This window comes from Coregonus lavaretus, assembly GCF_964263955.1.
Source record: "Coregonus lavaretus genome assembly, chromosome: 1".
Taxonomy (NCBI): Eukaryota; Metazoa; Chordata; class Actinopteri; order Salmoniformes; family Salmonidae; genus Coregonus; species Coregonus lavaretus.
In genome coordinates, this window is record NC_139988.1 from 56,688,230 (window position 1) to 56,710,460 (window position 22,231).

General features: G+C 41.2%; 2 protein-coding genes across 2 annotated transcripts in view; both read right to left on the reverse strand.

Moving 5' to 3' along the window:
- spmip7 (sperm microtubule inner protein 7) overlaps window positions 1-1,301 on the reverse strand; it is a gene marked incomplete at both ends in the record, with an annotated part of 33,844 nt that extends 32,543 nt beyond the window's left edge. Inside the window, 4 exons of the mRNA XM_084167031.1 lie at window positions 39-177; window positions 410-486; window positions 587-678; window positions 911-1,301. Of these exons, the coding sequence (XP_084023157.1) occupies window positions 39-177; window positions 410-486; window positions 587-678; window positions 911-1,301 (699 nt within the window). The remainder of the gene's footprint in view (window positions 1-38; window positions 178-409; window positions 487-586; window positions 679-910) is intronic.
- A 12,125-nt stretch (window positions 1,302-13,426) lies between these two features.
- Window positions 13,427-22,231, reverse strand: part of LOC311146196 (brorin-like) — a gene marked incomplete at both ends in the record, with an annotated part of 35,011 nt that continues 26,206 nt past the window's right edge. The window contains one exon of the mRNA XM_084182699.1: window positions 13,427-13,569. Within this exon, the coding sequence (XP_084038825.1) occupies window positions 13,427-13,569 (143 nt within the window). The remainder of the gene's footprint in view (window positions 13,570-22,231) is intronic.

Sequence of the window (22,231 nt, forward strand, 5' to 3'; positions counted from 1 at the left end):
ACTTCAGTGTTGTGTATTTTCTAGACACATGCACTCACCTGCCACAGCTCTGGTTTGTTGTGGTAACACTTCTGGGTAAAATGCTGATTCACAGGGTCTGCCATTTTCTCAAGGGTGGTTGCTGGGGGCTTCAGGCGCCGCGGTAATTTTGTGTCCCAACCGACGTCCTCATAGCCCCTGCAAGTTAATATATTACAAGGCATGGTGACACACTTAGGCCTACACTGTTTGTGTGTTATTCAGAAAACATACACAAATTAGAATATAACTGGATGCTATGGTTGCAAGGTCTCCATCATGCAAAAGGTCAAAGAAACCATATGATACATATCAGAATGGAACACAGTGACTATACTCTGCTGCACAATGTGTTTGAGAGAAAATATGAAGGTCCTGGGTGGCACCTGACCTCTGAGCCACTGAAGTGTAGATATAACGCAGTGCTGCCTTCTCTATCCATTGACTGGAACCAGAGGGTCTGACTTCCTTCAAAATCAAACACATCAACAATCAACAAGATTTCACTTCACTGCTTTGAAACCGTTGAAAATGTATCATTATGTAAACTTATAGGGTTATAACATACCAAGTTCTCTCTTTCAGGGAAAAACCCGAAGAATTTCACTGTACATGGCATTTTGGGAGGCTCTGGTTTCACCTTCGAATGACTTGTCCAACCTTTTGATGACATATTAGGCTAGTAAAGTGCGGGAAACTGCCAGCCTATTTGGCATGGTAGGCTACAGTGAGATGTTGGATTTACTTACATACAGTCTTTATAACAAAATAAGTAAATTTGCCTAAAGAATTGGGTCGGCTTATGTGTATTATGCTATACTGTCAGCCTTATAAGTGTACTTCACATTAGGCTTTATAATTAGTCCTAGGCTACTTTAAACTCTAATTTTACCTCCAAGACTGGCCCGAAGAGCTGCGTCTGGCATTGTCCTTGAGTTCCATGCCTTGTTTTCTGACAGGTCGCATGTCCCGGCTGATGGCCTGACTAGAGGTGTCTGGGGCCTTTCTCTGGAACCGGGGGCGACCCATAATCCAGACGGAATATAAGGAATATCTATAAATTGAGGTCTTCCTTTTGTTGCCAAATCCACCTCAGCCCCCGCACTTAGATGCCCATTGCACGGATCAATCAACAAGACCTCATCTCGTAAAGGCGCCAAGGGCGCATTGTCGGCAGGTGGATGGGCCAGTAGGTTGAATTTCGAGAATGCACTCCTCTGTTGTTCTAGTAAGCTGTTAAAGTAATATCTTCCCTCGGGACCTCTCTCGCAGGGCAAGTTCATTTGCCTGTGCATCCATCTTGCACCAACTCGGTTTACATTTGATTGTAGAAGTCTGACCCGGTGCAAATCCGTAGAGGATGGCTCAGATGGAACGCATACTCCAGCCATCGTTTAAAACAGACACCGAGTGACAGACCAAGAGAAAAAATGAATTAGACCCACTATTGCTTGAGTCACAGAGCCTTTGTTGGATAACTATGACGAAGTCAAGGCAGCTATGACTTTTCTGCGTCTCTTGTTGCCTGGAGACTGCAATGTTGGCTGCTGGGTCAAATTACTGATTTGGAAAGAGGAGCACCCTTTCAAGGATTTAAGCAAATCAATCAATTTAATCAGAGAGAGAAAATAAGATTACATGTTTGTAATATAGTTTAGCTATAAAACACTTTATGCGCATTTGTGGTGGTTGTTTGAGTGGTGGTGGAGCAAAAATGATCTAACTCAGGGGAGGATATTACAAGGAGAATTTGGAGAATGGAGCTCCCCTGTAATTTGGAGGAAATTCAAAATAATAATAAATACATTTACTCACTTCAGTATGCACTGTACAGCGGGCCTTCTCTTTGGTGTTATTTAATGTGCATTATGTTCAGCAATACCTATAAATGATCACTAGATGGAGGCACAGATCCACTATCTATGACAATTCAGTATTCTAATAGTAATTGTCGGCCTACAATTTCGGCCTAGTGGATATGTGAGACTACCAAATAAGTATTCTTGGACAAAAACAGTATGGGGACAATAATATAATACGTTTGAAGTTGTTGCATGTTAACTATCCAGTGTGAAAATTAAAGTTGCACATTGAATATTCAACCAAAGATAGTGCTGACAGTCTGACATGAGACTATAAGAAATAGCTGACTTTTAATTTGAAGAAAGAAAACTACAGTATGTACATTTGATACACAATGATTGTTCATTTGTAAATTACTTGATCTGGTGATATTGTTGTTCTGGCTGCAAAGGGCTGTTTTGTTATGTGCAGTGGAGCAAAAATACATCAAATACAGTCTGCTTCAGTGCCCATATATTAGGAGACGCTTGGGTTCTTAAAATTGCAATTTGAAAAGTAAATGTTTGTGTAAATAAATTGAAACTCTTCCTTATGAAATACTATTTTACAATTATATGGTCATCTCAATCTCCATTGTTCATTGTGGCTAAATTAAGGCCTATTTATGCTCTGATCTTGAGCGATAATTCATTCTAATCTAGGCTGTCATAGTGATGATGGTGACGTCTGTTGATGGATGATCTTTACTCAGGCTGTATTTAGCTAACATAAACATGTACATGTTAAAAGTGCTGGGTTAAAAATAGCCTAATTAGTTATTCTGATAACTGTGTGCTGTGAAAAGCACACTGCTTGTCTCTCACAGTGTGCTTCACTCAAGGGTGTCTCAAATGACACTTGGCTTTTCACAAAACTGAATAGGCCTACCTTATTAATAATACAACCATTTACCAAGTCAATCTACTTATTGTAGTATGTGTCAGGTAGTATGTGTCAGGTACAGTATATTTGCCCTGGCATAGAATAATATTGAAAAGTTCAATGTCCATTACTCCCGAGGTCAAATAATTAATTTCACCCAGGGCCCTATTTATAACTTCTCATTCAAAATGTATTCTACATGATATCCCATCATTTATTTCAATTCATGTGTTTTTTTTATTCCAGTTATGTAGCAGGAAAAGCTATTAAAGAATTGAAACACTCCCCTTGCCCCAGGATGAAAGTATTTTTGGCAGGGACATGGGTATTTCTGGAGTGAGAAATCATTTCCGTTGAAGCAGTCCTTGTTACAGTATTCTCTGTTATTAGTCAGCTTGTCTGCCTCTTTCTCCTCCTCTGCAGTATCGGAAATGATTTAAATCTCACATCTATCCCATGGTGTCGGGCCTAACACTACTGTGATGCAGCGACTAATCTGAAAAGTTTGCATTCTGTAAGAAAATGCAGCTTTGGAATTTGGAGCTGTTGTGATGCAGAGGGTCATTAAAGCAAAGTCATGATTTTAGTGTTGTTGTCGTAGGCAATGTGTGTGGGGTTGATTCTCCTCCTGGGCAGGGATTATTTTAAGCAATCAGACAACTGGCTGAAGACTGATGGTGACCCAGATCAGGCAATCTTGATGGGAGAAAGAGAGACAGATACTGTGGGGAGGGCATGGATCTGTGGGGTCTTAGGTTCAAGAGTGCATCACAAACCTAGAAATAAAACTGGTCCAGCAATAATTAATTGGATATTGTTTTAATCTTTAATGGAATTCCAAAATCTCAATGTAACACATAAATACATACTGGAGTGGTAAGTTAGCCAGAAAAGCTGATAACCAAAAGGAAAAAAGGAAATAGTGGGGCATTCCAGAAGAAGCTCTTGGGTCTCGTGATGGCCTGTGAGAAATCTGATCTATAGGGGTCCTTATGCATGAGGTATGTGCACTTAAATATAAGCTAGACATAAAGATAATCAAACACTGTCCATTCATGTTTGTTTTTTTTGTACTGGTTGCTTGGAGTACAGTATATCCATATGTCTATCTAAACTCATTAAAATGTATGGCCATATATTTATAACCTCGTGCTGTAGGTCATGGCACTTGGGATGTATGCATCATACTGTAAAGAGGCAGTGAATTGATCACTGGCCATGCATAAGCGTTGACTCAGGGCAAAGTGGATGGAGTAGATTCTGTCTCATGTTGTACCTCCAACCACTGGAAAAAATTCTAACAGAATGCTGAGATGAAAACTCCCATGAGCACCAGGGGCAGTCATGTCCTCTGAGAGTGGCCAAGGGCTTTATTGTGTTACTGCTTCCCTGCCCTCAGTCGCTCCTGCTCTGTACTTGTCACACTCAGTTAGTTCAATGAAGTCATGAATATGCCTCTGTACATTTTTCATGAAGGAAGTGGGGGGCGAAAAATCTCCACTTTATAATGCTTCTAATGTGGAGCTTTTCACACACATTCTTTCCCCAAACCAGCCTCTAAGGCGCAATCATGACGCTGTATGAGCATGATGGTTAATGTTCACATTCCCCAAAGCTGAATATTATTGAAAATCATCATATACCAATGTCATGCTCAGTGAAGCTGTCAGAGACTAGGAAACATACAGTACATACAGATGAGGAATTAATGAGTAGTTAGAACTCATGAAAGAAAAGTAAGCAACCTACCTACGCAAACAAAGGTCTACCTTGCTGGAGAAAAGTGATGAGTCACCTCATGAAGTTTTCTCCTGTTCATTCCCATCACTAATTCAGCTGTGGAGTCTTCCACTAAACATACTGCTAATTAAAGCTTTTTATGGGTGTTCAACCTAACCTGGATTATGCAACTGAAGCATAGTGCTTCAAAGAATAATGCAAATATACATAAGCACTGTTAAAAATAAATGTATTAGCTGAAAATCCAACCATATTGGTTGATGTTGATGCATTATTTTAGTAATAGAACAGCAATGACTGAATATGTATAACTGTTTAGGTCAATGGTCTATGACTGAAATATGGAATTCAATTTTTGGCAAGCGCCTATGTTTACACCCATTTGTACTTAAATCAAATCGTTTTTTAATATGTAGACCATGACCCAGCATTACAAGGCTACAGAACATACAGTATTATGCATCAATTATTCCTCAGAAACAAACTGTATTCAGATGGTTTATCATAGGAAGCAATAGGAAATTGCTCACAGGAAACAATCTACCCAAAGAAATGTCAGACCCATTCCCGGTATATATGTTCTGTGTAGTATATTCCATAGGTGAGGCAGAAGAAAGAGACAACTCTGGATGTGGCTAAGCTCTTTATCTGTGTGCAATAATACATCTCTGATTTTGAATTAAGATAGTAAGAGTTTACATTAGGCAAAGAAACCCTGAGGGTAATGGACTTTCTCTGTTGCTCAGAGAAATGGGCTTGTCTTCAGAGACCTCTGTTTCCATTATTAAACAACCCCACTATTGCCTAGCCAAGCTGTTTTCATTCCCACCGACCAAAGTGGAATTACCTGCTTTTGAAACTTAAATGCAGCAAATGCAGTGCCTCAGTCAGTCACTCTCTAACCCATAATTGCTGTCAGGTATCTGGAGGCTTGATATCCTTTAGGAAATACTAAATAAAACATGTCAAGAGTTGTTTACGTTTCATTCTGACACAACCGTGTTGTTCACAAACTAGAAACCCGCAGGGAGAATATGGGCAATCGATTATACTGTAGGCCAAGTAATATATGCACTGTGTGCTCTGACAGCGCGTATCAATTGGTAGATGATGAATTACAATACGAGGGCCACAGCAAATGGTGGGTTGCAAATACTAAGTCGAGCAAAGAGAAAGGCTGCTTTCTTTATGATAACACAATCCTGCCTACAATCTGACTGACAGCTAGTTATGCAGATGTGCCTATCAAAACAATGCTCTCCGTTATTGAACCACCTGGAATGCATCCAGTAATCAGGTCACACCAGAGTTAGCTGCCTCTCTCTGGAGGAGATTGTGTTGCAGTGTTGTCCTAGTAGATGTGTAGTCCTTATCTTATCATTCACCCATTTGGATGGAAAACAAGCCATGATGGATAGAGCTAGATTAAATCCCCAATATCCATTAGGCAGGTACTTTTGGGAGAAGGGGAGACGTAGACATGATTTTCTCTCTTCACACTGTGTTCATTAGCGATTGATGTTGATATGGAGGTAAAGCGTTGCCTGTTGCTGAGGTTGGTCTCTGATACCACACCTGGACCCTTTTCAATCAAACATGGTGACTGGGATTCTGGGATATAATGCTATGGTATGTTACAGAGATGTTGGCGTTTCACCCCTGTGACTGTGTCAACCACATCTGAATGTAACCCCATCCAGAAATGTGAAATTCCAAATGTGAACGTGTGGCTGAGAGCAACATTTTACATTTACATTTTAGTCATTTATAGTTAGTGAGTGCATACATTTTTCAACAGACGAGACATAATACTGAATCTGAAGCACAATTTCAGGCCAGTCAAGACTCTAGAGCTCAGCATTCAATCATGAACAGATTAACTTAAATTGATCAAGGAGTGCCAGGTCACATGGGAATGTTACTGTACGTGTTCTGTGATTGTTCTGTGGAATTTCTAGAGCTGAATTTAATGGATTTAAACGGATCTGGTTGGCTATCAGTTCAGAAGGAGATAGAAGCAAATGGAATTATCAAAGCTGTTTACTAGCATTAGGCTGCTGTCTGGTGTAATTAATGTACAGTGTGCTGTACTGCAGAATTCTTAAGAAATAAAGTGAAGGACATGACTGAAAAACACAGACAGAATATTTTCTCTATCTATACATAAAGCAGGACTGACTGAATTACAGCAACTTTAGTCTTGAAGTCTGTGTTTATAAAATATCTTAATGAATCAGTGTTGATAATAACAGGTTCACATGACAGAAAACAGCACACCTCAATTCACTCACAAGCAACACACATTCCTAATATTCGGAATGAAATACACTTCTCAAAAAAATAAAGGGAACACTAAAATAACACATCCTAGATCTGAATGAATTAAATAATCTATTAAATACTTTTTTCTTTACATAGTTGAATGTGCTGACAACAAAATCACACAAAAATTATCAATGGAAATCAAATGTATCAACCCATGGAGGTCTGGATTTGGAGTCACCCTCAAAATTAAAGTGGAAAACCACACTACAGGCTGATCCAACTTTGATGTAATGTCCTTAAAACAAGTCAAAATGAGGCTCAGTAGTGTGTGTGGCCTCCACGTGCCTGTATGACCTCCCTACAACGCCTGGGCATGCTCCTGATGAGGTGGCAGATGGTCTCCTGAGGGATCTCCTCCCAGACCTGGACTAAAGCATCCGCCAACTCCTGGACAGTCTGTGGTGCAACGTGGCGTTGGTGGATGGAGCGAGACATGATGTCCCAGATGTGCTCAATTGGATTCAGGTCTGGGGAACGGGCGGGCCAGTCCATAGCATCAATGCCTTCCTCTTGCAGGAACTGCTGACACACTCCAGCCACATGAGGTCTAGCATTGTCTTGCATCTCGGTACCTAATGGCAGTCAGGCTACCTCTGGCGAGCACATGGAGGGCTGTGCGGCCCCCCAAAGAAATGCCACCCCACACCATGACTGACCCACCGCCAAACCGGTCATGCTGGAGGATGTTGCAGGCAGCAGAACGTTCTCCACGGCGTCTCCAGACTCTGTCACGTCTGTCACGTGCTCAGTGTGAACCTGCTTTCATCTGTGAAGAGCACAGGGCGCCAGTGGCGAATTTGCCAATCTTGGTGTTCTCTGGCAAATGCCAAACGTCCTGCACGGTGTTGGGCTGTAAGCACAACCCCTACCTGTGGACATCGGGCCCTCATACCACCCTCATGGAGTCTGTTTCTGACCGTTTGAGCAGACACATGCACATTTGTGGCCTGCTGGAGGTCATTTTGCAGGGCTCTGGCAGTGCTCCCCCTGCTCCTCCTTGCACAAAGGCGGAGGTAGCAGTCCTGCTGCTGGGTTGTTGCCCTCCTACGGCCTCCTCCACGTCTCCTGATGTACTGGCCTGTCTCCTGGTAGCGCCTCCATGCTCTGGACACTACGCTGACAGACACAGCAAACCTTCTTGCCACAGCTCGCATTGATGTGCCATCCTGGATGAGCTGCACTACCTGAGCCACTTGTGTGGGTTGTAGACTCCGTCTCATGCTACCACTAGAGTGAAAGCACCGCCAGCATTCAAAAGTGACCAAAACATCAGCCAGGAAGCATAGGAACTGAGAAGTGGTCTGTGGTCACCACCTGCAAAACCAGTCCTTTATTGGGGGTGTCTTGCTAATTGCCTATAATTTCCACCTGTTGTCTATTCCATTTGCACAACAGCATGTGAAATGTATTGTCAATCAGTGTTGCTTCCTAAGTGGACAGTTTGATTTCACAGAAGTGTGATTGACTTGGAGTTAAATTGTGTTGTTTAAGTGTTCCCTTTTTTGAGCAGTGTAGATTTGTTTGTGGATGTGAACTCTGCCAGAAGCAGAAATCCTTTTAAATGGCTGGCCTCTACATAACAAAATGGAAGCATGGCCTTCAGCTCCTATTAAAGGTACAGGTCATGAGGGAATAAAGATGTAAAATGGTAAACAATATTCCTTTCAATGTCATAAGTAGATAGAATGGAGACTCAGAATTACTCACATCTCCTAAACTGAAACAGTAAAAAACGTATTTCAGCACAAGCATTTGTTACAGATATTTCCTACGGGCACATTCAGAATGCAGTAATGTTGCATCCTATACTCTGAGAACTGACAAGCTGCAAGGGATGCACTCCCAACAGATTAGTCAACAAAATGCCTAAACTCTTCTTGGCACACACAGGCAGTAGCAGAGACATGCACTAGCCTAGGTCTGGGCTGTTTCCAAACCTCCAGTACAGTACGCTTAACTCAGACTTGTGTCTATAAACAAATTATCTCTGGCTATGCCTACTTTTGATATCATACATAATTAGAATCCACCGTATTTATGACGCAGATAGACCCTTTTCATGTTCTGTCTGAGGTGTCTCTGGAACCTTTGAGGAGCTCAAATGCAGTGATCTGTAGCTCTTTGAATGCTGACATATATTGATATGTACAGTATGTATAGATTAGCTACATTGGCATCTACATGTAAATGGTATTTATTACAACTTGTTTATTCCACAGCCATATGGATATTGTAAGTCATTTAGGTAGATGTTGCTAACACATTAATATCCCTTAAGAGATAGCCCAGCAATGTAATTCTAACAAAATGTAATTCCTGTCAGATTCTAGTCTCAAATACTGGTATACTGTCTCAGATACTGGTATACTGATTGTGCCTTCATAATATGAACACTTTACTACGCAAATGGTCCTTCAACTCTTGCAGGCACTTTTTTCATTTTACTGACGTCCATGGCTGGTTGCCATTAATGAATAATGAATTTCGTAATTTAATAGGAGCAAAGGCATGCAGGCTCACTGATTTGAGCATTGTCCAGAACGATAGGGATTCATTGTGAGGTGACTGTGTCGAGAGGACCAGGATAATCTCTTGTGTTTTTCCTAGACATATGTCTCCAGTTAATGCACACTCTTTGAAGGAAGACTTGGCAGTCCTGAAGCACGATACTTTGGGAATTTCATTTCAAATTAGACAACTCATTTAGTCTCTCTTGGAGTATGTAGACATTAGAGACGGTTTGAATCATGCTTTTCAATCTTAAACTTCATGTCTGACACAACTTTGAATAGATAACTGTTGAATAAATGGCTGAATCCCAAAACCAATATTTCTTTAATAATGGATCCATGATCATCAGAGATAGAAAATAAAGTCCCTGCACACATTCATTACTTTTGGAGCGGATACACAGCTGGCCTCTCTTCTGTTTTGAGAATTAGTATTTTGGGAGCGAATCTTATATTTTCTTTCATTGCTAACTTAGAGAGAGGAGAGACAGGAGAGAGAGAGAGAGAGAGAGAGAGAGAGAGAGAGAGAGAGAGAGAGAGAGAGAGATGAAGGGAGGGGAGAGAGAGAGGGAGGGAGACAGATGAAGGAAGGGGAAAGAGAAGCTGTAGATAGTCAGTTGAGCATCTACAGATGGACTATCCAAATAAAGTAAAGAGATCTAAATCAAATGTAGACTGGAGTATGCACAGTGCACACCAGAAAGTTTAACCTATTGTATACGGGCAAAGTGGGAAAGAAGAGCATTCATTTCACATAAGCACATTCCCAATCCATATATCTTGAGAGTGAATTGAGATTTGATTGGAAGGGAGCGGAAGCGTATGAGAATAGGGGTAGATGAGGAGAGACAGAAATGGATGTGTGGCATTGCTCCCCTGCTGCTTGAGCAGAGCTTGTAATGTAAATGCACACATTTGGGCTTATTTACCTCTATCCTGCAGGCTGGCTCACAGGCACGTCTCACTGCTGGAGGCACACTACCGTTGTCTGGCAACCCTGGATTAAAGAGCGATGCTGTGTAGCTTGTTCATTAGGGACCAGGGCACCGAGAGCCAAGCTGAAGAGTAGACAGAGACCCTCTCCAACAAAACATCACCACATCTGTACCTTTGCCTCCTTTTCATCATGCACTGTTCTGTGCGGTTACTTTGTAAAACCATAATGGGATTAGGTTACATTTCTTCATCAGTATTAAGAAGGGTATTTGTCCAAAAGTAGTCTGTAGTAGAGCCAGATATAGATATATAAACATCTGGTACTACTACAACAGATCACACTGTGAGTGAAAATGGCTCAACACAAAAATACAGCTGGACACTAAATCCACCATTACAGATTGTGTCTCCAACCCTGGAGCTGGTTTTAGTACCCCATTATAGAGTGCATTTGGGAAATTATTCAGACCCCTAGACTTTTTCCACATTTTTTTACGTTACTTTTTTCGTTAATAATGGATCCATGATCATCAGAGATAGAAAATAAAGTCGAAGAAAACAAGATTCTGGGCGTACTGCCAAATTGCAAATACTGATAGTGAGGATTCCTCCCAGGCACGTTCAATCAGTCACTTGCATGAACACAGAAATTGGTTATTAGAAAAGCACAAACATAACATTTTCTATCACAGCACCTTTGGCAGCGATTACAGCCTTGAGTCTTCTTGGGTATGACGCTACAAGCTTTGCACACCTATATTTGGGGAGTTTCTCCTATTCTTCTCTGCAGATCCTCTCAAGCTCTATCAGGTTGGATGGGGAGCGTCGCTGCACAGCTATTTTCAGGTGTCTCCAGAGATGTTCGATGGGGTTCATGTCCGGGCTCTGGCTGGGCCACTCAAGGACATTCAGAGACTTGTCCCGAAGCCACTCCTGTGTTGTCTTGGCTGTGTGCTTAGGGTCGTTGTCCTGTTGGAAGGTGAACCTTTGCCCCAGTCTGAGGTCCTGAGCGCTCTGGAGCAGGTTTTCATCAGGGATCTCTCTGTACTTTTCTCTGTTAATCTTTCCCTCGATCCTGACTAGTCTCCCAGTCCCTGCCGCTGAAAAACATCCCCACAGCATGATGCTGCCACCACCATGCTTCACCGTAGGGATGGTGCCAGGTTTCCTCCAGACATGACGCTTGGCATTCAGCCAAATAGTTCAATCTTGTTTATAATTTTCTGAGAGTCCTTTAGGTGCCTTTTGGCAAACTCCAAGCGGGCTGTCATGTGCCTTTTACTGAGGAGTGGCTTCCGTCTGGCCACTCTACCATAAAGGCCTAATTGGTGGAGTGATGCAGAGATGGTTGTCCTTCTGGAAGGTTCTCCCATCTCCACAGAGGAACACTGGAACTCTGTCAGAGTGAGCATCGGGTTCTTGGTCACCTCCCTGACCAAGGCCCTTCTCCCCGGATTGTTCAGTTTTGCAGGGCGGCCAGCTCTAGGAAGAGTCTTGGTGGTTCCAAACTTCTTCCATTTAAAAATGATGGAGGCCACTGTGTTCTTGGGGACCTTCAATGCTGCAGAAATGTGTTGGTACCCTTCCCCAGATCTGTGCCTCGACACAATCCTGTCTTGGAGCTCTACGGACAATTCCTTCGACTTCATGGCTTGGTTTTCTCTCTGACATGCACTGTCAACTGTGGGACCTTATATCGACAGGTGTCTTTCCAAATCATGTCCAATCAATTGAATTTACCACAGGTGGGCTCCAATCAAGTTGTAGAAACATCTCAAGGATGATCAATGGAAACAGGATGCACCTGAGCTCAATTTCGTGTCTCAAAGCAAAGGGTCTGAATACTTATGTAAATAAGGTATTTCAGTTTTTAATTTTTGCAAGAAATTCAAACAATTAATTTTAGAATAAGGCTGTAATGTAACAAAATGTGGGAAAAGGGAAGGGGTCTGAATACTTTCCGAATGCACTGTATCATGCCATTGTACTGTCTCTTCATCCTTAGCCTACCTGTATGATTAAAGACAACCTTTTCTCTTTCCTAAATATTACTTCCGACTGACATATTCCCAGTCAGCAAACCTTTTACAGCTGGGAAACGAGCAGAAAATGGGGATCAACGTAATTAGAGCCCAGTCCTCCTTATTAATTCAGAAAAGAATAACACGATTCCAGCTTTTTTCCTTAGGCAGATTTTATGGAAATTCAGGATTTTCGGTTACCATTGGACCTCTACTGTAATGCAGATAGCTGTTGCATATTAATTGGCACAATTGTTTAATAATTTAATCTATGTACTCTTGACAGTCTATGAAATATTAACTATCAGCTCTTGCATCAAGCATCTGAAAACGGTCTCATGAACCAACAGTTGCAAAAATAAAATATCTAAATCTACATTAATCAATAGGATGTGTGCTGCGACATCTAAAAACTGTATTTGGTTCAAGGAATTGATTGGTATTACCATACAAGCACCTACAGTGCACAGGTTGCTGTTTATTTCAAACATGAATACATAATAGAGAACTTCTTACAAAATGCACATAAAATCAAAACACATTGAAATAGCAAAAAAAGGGAGCTAAATCATTAAACAGTCAAGTCATTTCTTACATTTCTTCACTAAGTTATTTTCAAAATGGTGTAAAGTTGTCATATTGAAACCTTACCAATTGGTTAACTTCAGGTAATGACACCGCCTGTGTGTTTTCTACCTCTATAAAACACAGACAGCTGTACAGTAAGGATTCTATACATTCCATGATGTTTATTTGACCTCTAACCCAATACATAGCAGCTTAATAAAATACAGTGCCTATAAAAAATATATTTGGGCTAGTTCCATAAATCATTCAGTACATAGATAAATAGATAGTCTGTATGTGGATTACAAATCTTCATACAAAGCTTGATTTAATAATCCATGTGATTATAAATGCAGAAATCATACGGTCTGGAGGGTGACCCTGAAGTCAGGTTTAGACTCAGTGAAGGCTGCGTTGAGTTAGCCTGGTCAAACCAGAACGAACGGTGCGCTCATCATTGTTTGTGCTCACCAGCGTTCAATCTGGTTTAGTCAGGCTAGCATTGAGTTGCGTACTTACTGGCATGGACACGGTGGGAGCACCCATGGACCCCATGCCCAATTCCAGGGCCAGTCTCTAGCTCTGCTAGCATTCATTCTTGCTGCAGGTGGCCTGGCGCTCAATCTGCCACGTGCCCTCCTCATACGTGCAGTAACAGATTGTACAGTCATCAATCTTCACCTCGCGTCCAGCTGGGATCACTTGTGTGTCTGCATAACAGTTTGGACCTGGCAAAAGAGGAATCGAATAAACTGTTAAATTGGTCTCAGTCAATCTCATGATCTTGTATACAGTCAATCCAAGACCTGAAAAATAGTTTAGTGGGATTGTGGTTGGAGTGGATGGAATGGCAAACACAGTAAGGCCATTCCACTCACTCCAACAACGATCCAACTGAGCTGTTTTTCATTTGGTTAAAGGGAAGACATGCCCTAATTCGTTGCTCTTCATTGGATTGTCTCTCTGATGAAAAATAATGTTACTGATGCACAAATGACCATTAACCAAAAATGTTTACTAATAGTTGAGGGATTATCCAAACAAAAACCAACATCATGAGTATATCATACAACATACCATACAACATACTGTACAACTTTGTAAAACACAGTTATTCAATGGATACTACAGGAAAAGGAGGGCCGAACAGGCCCCCATTAACATCGATGGGGCAGCAGTGGAGCGGGTCGAGAGTTTCAAGTTCCTTGGTGTCCACATCACCAACAAACTATCATGGTCCAAACACACCAAGACAGTCGTGAAGAGGGCACGACAACACCTTTTCCCCCTCAGGAGGCTGTAAAGATTTGGCATAGTTCCCCAGATCCTCAAAAGGTTCTAAAGCTGCACCATCGAGAGCATCCTGACCGGTTGCATCACCGCCTGGTATGGCAACTGCTCGGCATCTGACCGTAAGGCGCTACAGAGGGTAGTGCGTATGGCCCAGTGCATCACTGAGGCCAAGCTTCCTGCCATCCAGGATCTATATACTAGGCAGTGTCAGAGGAAGGCCCAAACAATTGTCAAAGACTCCAGTCACGCAAGTCATAGACTGTTCTCTCTGCTACCACACGGCAAGCGGTACCAGAGCGCCAAGTCTAGGTCAAAAAGGCTCCTTAACAGCTTCTACCCCCAAGCCATAAGACTGCTGAACAATTAATCAAATGCCCAACCGGACTATTTACATTTTTTACACTGCTGCTACTCGCTGTTTATTATCTATGCATAGTCACTTTACCCCTACCTACATGTACAAATTACCTCGACAAATCTGTACCCCCGCACATTGACTCGGTTCCGGTGCCCCCTGTATATAGCCTCGTTATTGTTACTTTTTATTTTATTTTTTACTTTAGTTTATTTAGTAAATATTTTCATAACTCTATTTCTTGAATTGCATTGTTGGTTAAGGGCTTGTTAGTAAGCATTTCACGGTAAGGTCTACACCTGTTGCGTTCAGCGCATGTGACAAATAAATGTTTTATTTTATTTTATTTGATAAATGATGCAGTTGCAATGAAAAGTACAATCTCTGTTCATCAATCTTCAGTTACATGTAACCTACATTTTAACCTACTTAGCTCTGGTTCCCATTGTGAAACATTGGCCATTGTCTCAAGAAACCCCATATGTCTTCCCCAACTGGCGAAAAAGATATTCACATAAATCACCCCTTCAAGCAGCATGGACCCAAATACCCACTCCTGGAGCTGCAGCCACAACATGGCATACAGCTGCAGGGAATGGTTTCTCCTTTTAAAAAACATGGGCTTGAGCAACACTATTCTGGTATTAAGATGCTGCTGCCACTGATAAATTGCGAGTCTTTCAGCTGAAGCAAAGGAATCTTCACTGGACAGAAACACTAAGAAAAAGCATGCTGGCGCATCAATCAATAATGAACAGTTTGTTGAGGCTGTAAAAATGTCAGCACTCACACATTTATAACTCTTCAGATGAAAACTGAAGAAACCCTCCCTGAACAACAACTCACCACATGTCCCCTTCTGCTGTCGCAATTGATCCATTAATAATATTAAGCAAAATATTGCCTCAAGAATAGTCTATCAAAATTATTGAGACACACTAATGAATGAACAAACTGGCATATAATCATATGTTTGACACTATAAAGAGGTAGACTTCACCCCAATACAAATCAGGAGAAATTTTATTATGAAGCCTAGACTTGAGCGACAGCCTGTCATCAATTTGTGCACAGAATGACTAGCATGACACTAATTCCTATTAATTTATGCACCCATTCTGTGCCTCGCTGTGCGTACCCATTTCTGTCACCCTTTCTTTCTGCTTAGCACTTGAACACCCACCTTTTAGTCACAGTGGCCTCATTAACACATCTCTCTTCTCTCTGACAGTAGATAGCCTTTTTATCCGAACACATTAAATGGGCCTCAAAAGAGCATTATCCACCATTAATAACCTCCAGCATCAGACTGTATCAGAAAACACAAATGGACAGTCCAAAATGTGCTTGTGTAATATGCAGGTACTGAACACTTGTCCCAAAATGGCACTAAGCAGGTGGACTGGGTGTGAAAGAAACAGCCATTAGCACCTTTGGCTCAACACTAGTGATGGTAGATGAGAGATCAGGGATCCTTAATGCTCCACTTTTCTTTTCTGTCTCTGAGAGCTGAGGTAAGGGAAATAGCAGAATAGAGAAAAATCACTTCCCCGTAATGCAGTTCTTTAGTACAAATGCATTATGAATGCAGCAAAATGCCTTGGCTTTGTGAAAATGGTAAGTGAAAGTGTTTGGAGAGGAGAAGCCTTTGGAGCAGTGATTTTTCTATGGTATGAATAATTTACTTCCCAACATGTTGCAATAGAATGAGTGTGTTGTCTTGAATATGTGCTGCCACACGTTAATGTCATCTTTTTATTATGGTCTAGTAAAAGGCATAAGCTGACACAACCCAAAAAAGTTTGTTTTGTAGAGGTGCTGACTAACGGAGAGTAAACTATACGCATAATTAGAGTGTGTGACTTTGTTTCTTTCTTTTGATATTTTTATTCCCGGAACAATGGTGTAAAACAGTGGCAGGTTTCACCTTGTGAAGCGACAGTGTATATTAGGTTTTAGAGTTTATCTAGAGGTAGAGCATTTTCCATTCTTGTTTATCTCACAAGCTGTCACTGGCTAGGTTTCCATCCAATTGGCTGCAGATTTTCATGTGAATATTCTAAAATCCATATGAAAACAGTGGTGGAAAAAGTACCCAAATGTCATACTTGAGTAAAAGTAAAAATACCTTAATAGAAAATGACTCAAGTAAAAGTGTCACCCAGTAAAATTCTACCTGAGTAATAGTCAAAGTATTTGGTTTAAAATATACTTAAGTATCAAAAGTAAAAGTACAATTATAAATCATTTCAAATTCCTTATATTAAGCAAACCAGACGGCACCATTTTCTAGTTTTTTTAATTTACGGATAGCCAGGGGCACACTCCAACATTCAGATATCATTTACAAACTAAGCATGTGTGTTTAGTGAGTCCGCCAGATCGGAGGCAGTAGGGATGACCAGGGATGTTCTGTTGATAAGTGCGTGAATTGGACAATTTTCTTGTCCTGCTAAGCATTCAAAATGTAACGAGTACTTTTGGGTGTCAAGGAAAATGTATGGAGTAAAAAGTACAATATTTCCTTAAGGAATGTAGTGAAGTAAAAGTAAAAGTAGTCAAAAACATAAATAGTAAAGTAAAGTACAGATACCCCAATAAACTACTTAAGTAGTACTTTAAAGTATTTTTACTGAGGTACTTTACAACAGTACATAAAAACAATATGCGCATTTACCCACCAGAGATGTGTTTCCATCAAATTGACTGTGTGTGATGAAATAGTGCACATACATACAAATACAAATAAATCGGTTAAATTCCCATGTAAAAAAAATAAAAAAATAAAGTTCAATGGGTTTTCAACTTTACTGATGGTTTTGTCATAAAAGACAAAACCATCAATGCTGAGCGATTATTAGTGCTGAGCGATTAGTGCTTTTTGAGGTTGGTTTGGTTTCTGTTCTATTATTTAAAAAATGATCACGGTTTTCGGTAAATTTTTTTTAAATGAAATGCACTTTCTTATGTGGGTTGAATGCTGTAACCAGACAGAATAAAACAATTCATAAAAGTCTCATGATGGTAGTGACTGCGCATTACTTTTAACTTATCAACCATCATTTATTCACATGACTTTTCTTTAATAAAATATTTCAATTATTGCATATGCTGTCTGACAAAATCACTATTTTAGTAGTTCTTCAAAGTAAATAAGGCATACTTTTATGAATGCTGAATACCAACTATCAATCACTTAGATCATGTATTTTCAGGTAGAGATACCTCGTGAAGCAACTGCTCTCTATCCCTCTTGATCGCGCATTCCTCTGTCACTTCTCTCTGTGTCTGCCCCACACTAACCTAACATAGCAGGCATAAAATGGGTGGCAGGTAGCTTAGTGGTTAAGAGCGTTGTGCCAGTAACCGAAAGGTCGCTGGTTCTAATCCCCGAGCCGACTAGGTGAAAAATCTGTCGATGTGCCCTTGAGCAAGGCACTTAATCCTAATTGCTCCTGTAAGTCGCTCTGGATAAGAGCGTCTGCTAAATGACTAAAATGTAATGTAAAAAATAAAAGAAACACACAGACCGAACAAGTAGTCGCACAATGGATTATGGTCATTGTAGTTAATTACCATGTTTTCTGTGCTAAACTACAGTGGGGAGAACAAGTATTTGATACACTGCCAATTTTGCAGGTTTTCCTACTTACAAAGCATGTAGAGGTCTGTAATTCTTATCATAGGTACTCTTCAACTGTGAGAGACGGAATCTAAAACAAAAATCCAGAAAATAACATTGTATGATTTTTATGTATTTAATTTGCATTTTATTGCATGACATAAGTATTTGATCACCTACCAACCAGTAAGAATTCCGGCTCTCACAGACCTGTTAGTTTTACTTTAAGAAGCCCTCCTGTTCTCCACTCATTACCTGTATTAACTGCACCTGTTTGAACTCGTTACCTGTATAAAAGACACCTGTCCACACACTCAATCAAACAGACTCCAACCTCTCCACATTGGCCAAGACCATAGAGCTGTGTAAGAACATCAGGGATAAAATTGTAGACCTGCACAAGGCTGGGATGGGCTACAGGACACTAGGCAAGCAACTTGGTGAGAAGGCAACAACTGTTGGCGCTATTATTAGAAAATGGAAGAAGTTCAAGATGACGGTCAATCACCCTCGGTCTGGGGCTCCATGCAAGATCTCACCTCGTGGGGCATCAATGATCATGAGGAAGGTGAGGGATCAGCCAAGAACTACACGGCAGGACCTGGTCAATGACCTGAAGAGAGCTGGGACCACAGTCTCAAAGAAAACCATTAGTAACACACTACGCCGTCATGGATTAAAATCCTGCAGCGCACGCAAGGTCCCCCTGCTCAAGCCAGCACATGTCCAGGCCCGTCTGAAGTTTGCCAATGACCATCTGGATGATCCAGAGGAGGAATGGGAGAAGGTAATGTGGTCTGATGAGACAAAAATAGAGCTTTTTGGTCTAAACTCCACTCGCCGTGTTTGGAGGAAGAAGAAGGATGAGTACAACCCCAAGAACACCATCCCAACCGTGAAGCATGGAGGTGGAAACATCATTCTTTGGGGATGCTTTTCTGCAAAGGGGACAGGACGACTGCACCGTATTGAGGGGAGGATGGATGGGGCCATGTATCGCGAGATCTTGGCCAACAACCTCCTTCCCTCAGTAAGAGCATTGAAGATGGGTCGTGGCTGGGTCTTCCAGCATGACAACAACCCGAAACACACAGCCAGGGCAACTAAGGAGTGGCTCCGTAAGAAGCATCTCAAGGTCCTGGAGTGGCCTAGCCAGTCTCCAGACCTGAACCCAATAGAAAATCTTTGGAGGGAGCTGAAAGTCCGTATTGCCCAGCGACAGCCCCGAAACCTGAAGGATCTGGAGAAGGTCTGTATGGAGGAGTGGGCCAAAATCCCTGCTGCAGTGTGTGCAAACCTGGTCAAGACCTACAGGAAATGTATGATCTCTGTAATTGCAAACAAAGGTTTCTGTACCAAATATTAAGTTATGCTTTTCTGATGTATCAAATACTTATGTCATGCAATAAAATGCAAATTAAGTACTTAAAAATCATACAATGTGATTTTCTGGATTTTTGTTTTAGATTCCGTCTCTCACAGTTGAAGTGTACCTATGATAAAAATTACAGACCTCTACATGCTTTGTAAGTAGGAAAACCTGCAAAGTCGGCAGTGTATCAAATACTTGTTCTCCCCACTGTATATAGAATATTTGCTGTTTGGAAACTAGAACTCCATACTACATCGCACAGCTCGGGCATGATCTGATTTATCGCTAGAGAAACTGTGCAATGTGCGCATCGAGCGCACAGAAAAAAACTCAATGAAATGGAATTCAAATAATTGAACCGATATCAGTCAATTAGTTGTTTAAAAAAACAAAATCACTCAGCGCTATGTGTTATATAGCGAGTGTGCCCACTCTGGACTTAGCACATGCACTCTAGCCAACAGCTCACAGATACATTACAGGTATAGCCTACATGATGAGACTATTACAGTGGGGGAAAAAAGTATTTAGTCAGCCACCAATTGTGCAAGTTCTCCCACTTAAAAAGATGAGAGAGGCCTGTAATTTTCATCATAGGTACACGTCAACTATGACAGACAAATTGAGAAGAAAAAAAATCCAGAAAATCACATTGTAGGATTTTTAATGAATTTATTTGCAAATTATGGTGGAAAATAAGTATTTGGTCACCTACAAACAAGCAAGATTTCTGGCTCTCACAGACCTGTAACTTCTTCTTTAAGAGGCTCCTCTGTCCACCACTCGTTACCTGTATTAATGGCACCTGTTTGAACTTGTTATCAGTATAAAAGACACCTGTCCACAACCTCAAACAGTCACACTCCAAACTCCACTATGGCCAAGACCAAAGAGCTGTCAAAGGACACCAGAAACAAAATTGTAGACCTGCACCAGGCTGGGAAGACTGAATCTGCAATAGGTAAGCAGCTTGGTTTGAAGAAATCAACTGTGGGAGCAATTATTAGGAAATGGAAGACATACAAGACCACTGATAATCTCCCTCAATCTGGGGCTCCACGCAAAATCTCACCCCGTGGGGTCAAAATGATCACAAGAACGGCGAGCAAAAATCCCAGAACCACACGGGGGACCTAGTGAATGACCTGCAGAGAGCTGGGACCAAAGTAACAAAGCCTACCATCAGTAACACACTACGCCGCCAGGGACTCAAATCCTGCAGTGCCAGACCTGTCCCCCTGCTTAAGCCAGTACATGTCCAGGCCCGTCTGAAGTTTGCTAGAGTGCATTTGGATGATCCAGAAGAGGATTGGGAGAATGTCATATGGTCAGATGAAAACAAAATATAACTTTTTGGTAAAAACTCAACTCGTCGTGTTTGGAGGACAAAGAATGCTGAGTTGCAACCAAAGAACACCATACCTACTGTGAAGCATGGGGGTGGAAACATCATGCTTTGGGGCTGTTTTTCTGCAAAGGGACCAGGACGACTGATCTGTGTAAAGGAAAGAATGATTGGGGCCATGTATCGTGAGATTTTGAGTGAAAACCTCCTTCCATCAGCAAGGGCATTGAAGATGAAACGTGGCTGGGTCTTTCAGCATGACAATGATCCCAAACACACCGCCCGGGCAACGAAGGAGTGGCTTCGTAAGAAGCATTTCAAGGTCCTGGAGTGGCCTAGCCAGTCTCCAGATCTCAACCCCATAGAACATCTTTGGAGGGAGTTGAAAGTCCGTGTTGCCCAGCGACAGCCCCAAAACATCACTGCTCTAGAGGAGATCTGCATGGAGGAATGGGCCAAAATACCAGCAACAGTGTGTGAAAACCTTGTGAAGACTTACAGAAAACGTTAGACCTGTGTCATTGCCAACAAAGGGTATATAACAAAGTATTGAGAAACTTTTGTTGTTGACCAAATACTTATTTTCCACCATAATTTGCAAATAAATTCATTACAAATACTACAATGTGATTTTCAGGAAAAAAAAATCTAATTTTGTCTGTCATAGTTGACGTGTACCTATGATGAAAATTACAGGCCTCTCTCATCTTTTTAAGTGGGAGAACTTGCACAATTGGTGGCTGACTAAATACTTTTTTTCCCCACTGTATGGACTCTTTTTTTGGGGGGGGGTTAAAATGGCAGCCAAGCATTGATCGTCTTGTCACCAGATTAAGACACTCAATATTTTTTGGAAAGGAGCATCAAGCTCATCACTGTGCACTTTCACCAACCTGTGAAGTTCATTATCACTTATTTCATCTGTAGCCTAATAAACTGCATACTTTCCCGAGTCATAGCAGGAGGACCAAACATGTCATTGCGTGTCTCCAAGTTTACTTCGATATGATGGTTATTATATCAATATTTGCGCATAAAGGCATTTCGCCATTTCTTGCATAATTAATTTTACAAATGTACAGACAAATTTGGAAAATGTACAGACAAAATTGTTGTTTCCATCAGGCTTGTCTTGAAATTTTTCATCTGACATGTGCTTTACTCGCATAAAAAGGTTGGATGGAAATCTGGTTACTAGCTAGGTTGCCATCCATTTGGCGACAGATTTACATGTGAATTTTCAAAAATCTGCATAAAAACAATATGCAAATCTTTTCACCAGAGGGGTGTTTCCATCAAACTGACTTGTTGGGGATAAAAGGCTGTGCATAATGATGTAATGCACATAAAAATTACACTACTGATGGTTTTGTCTGTAAAAATGTTGCGTTATATAGTGAATG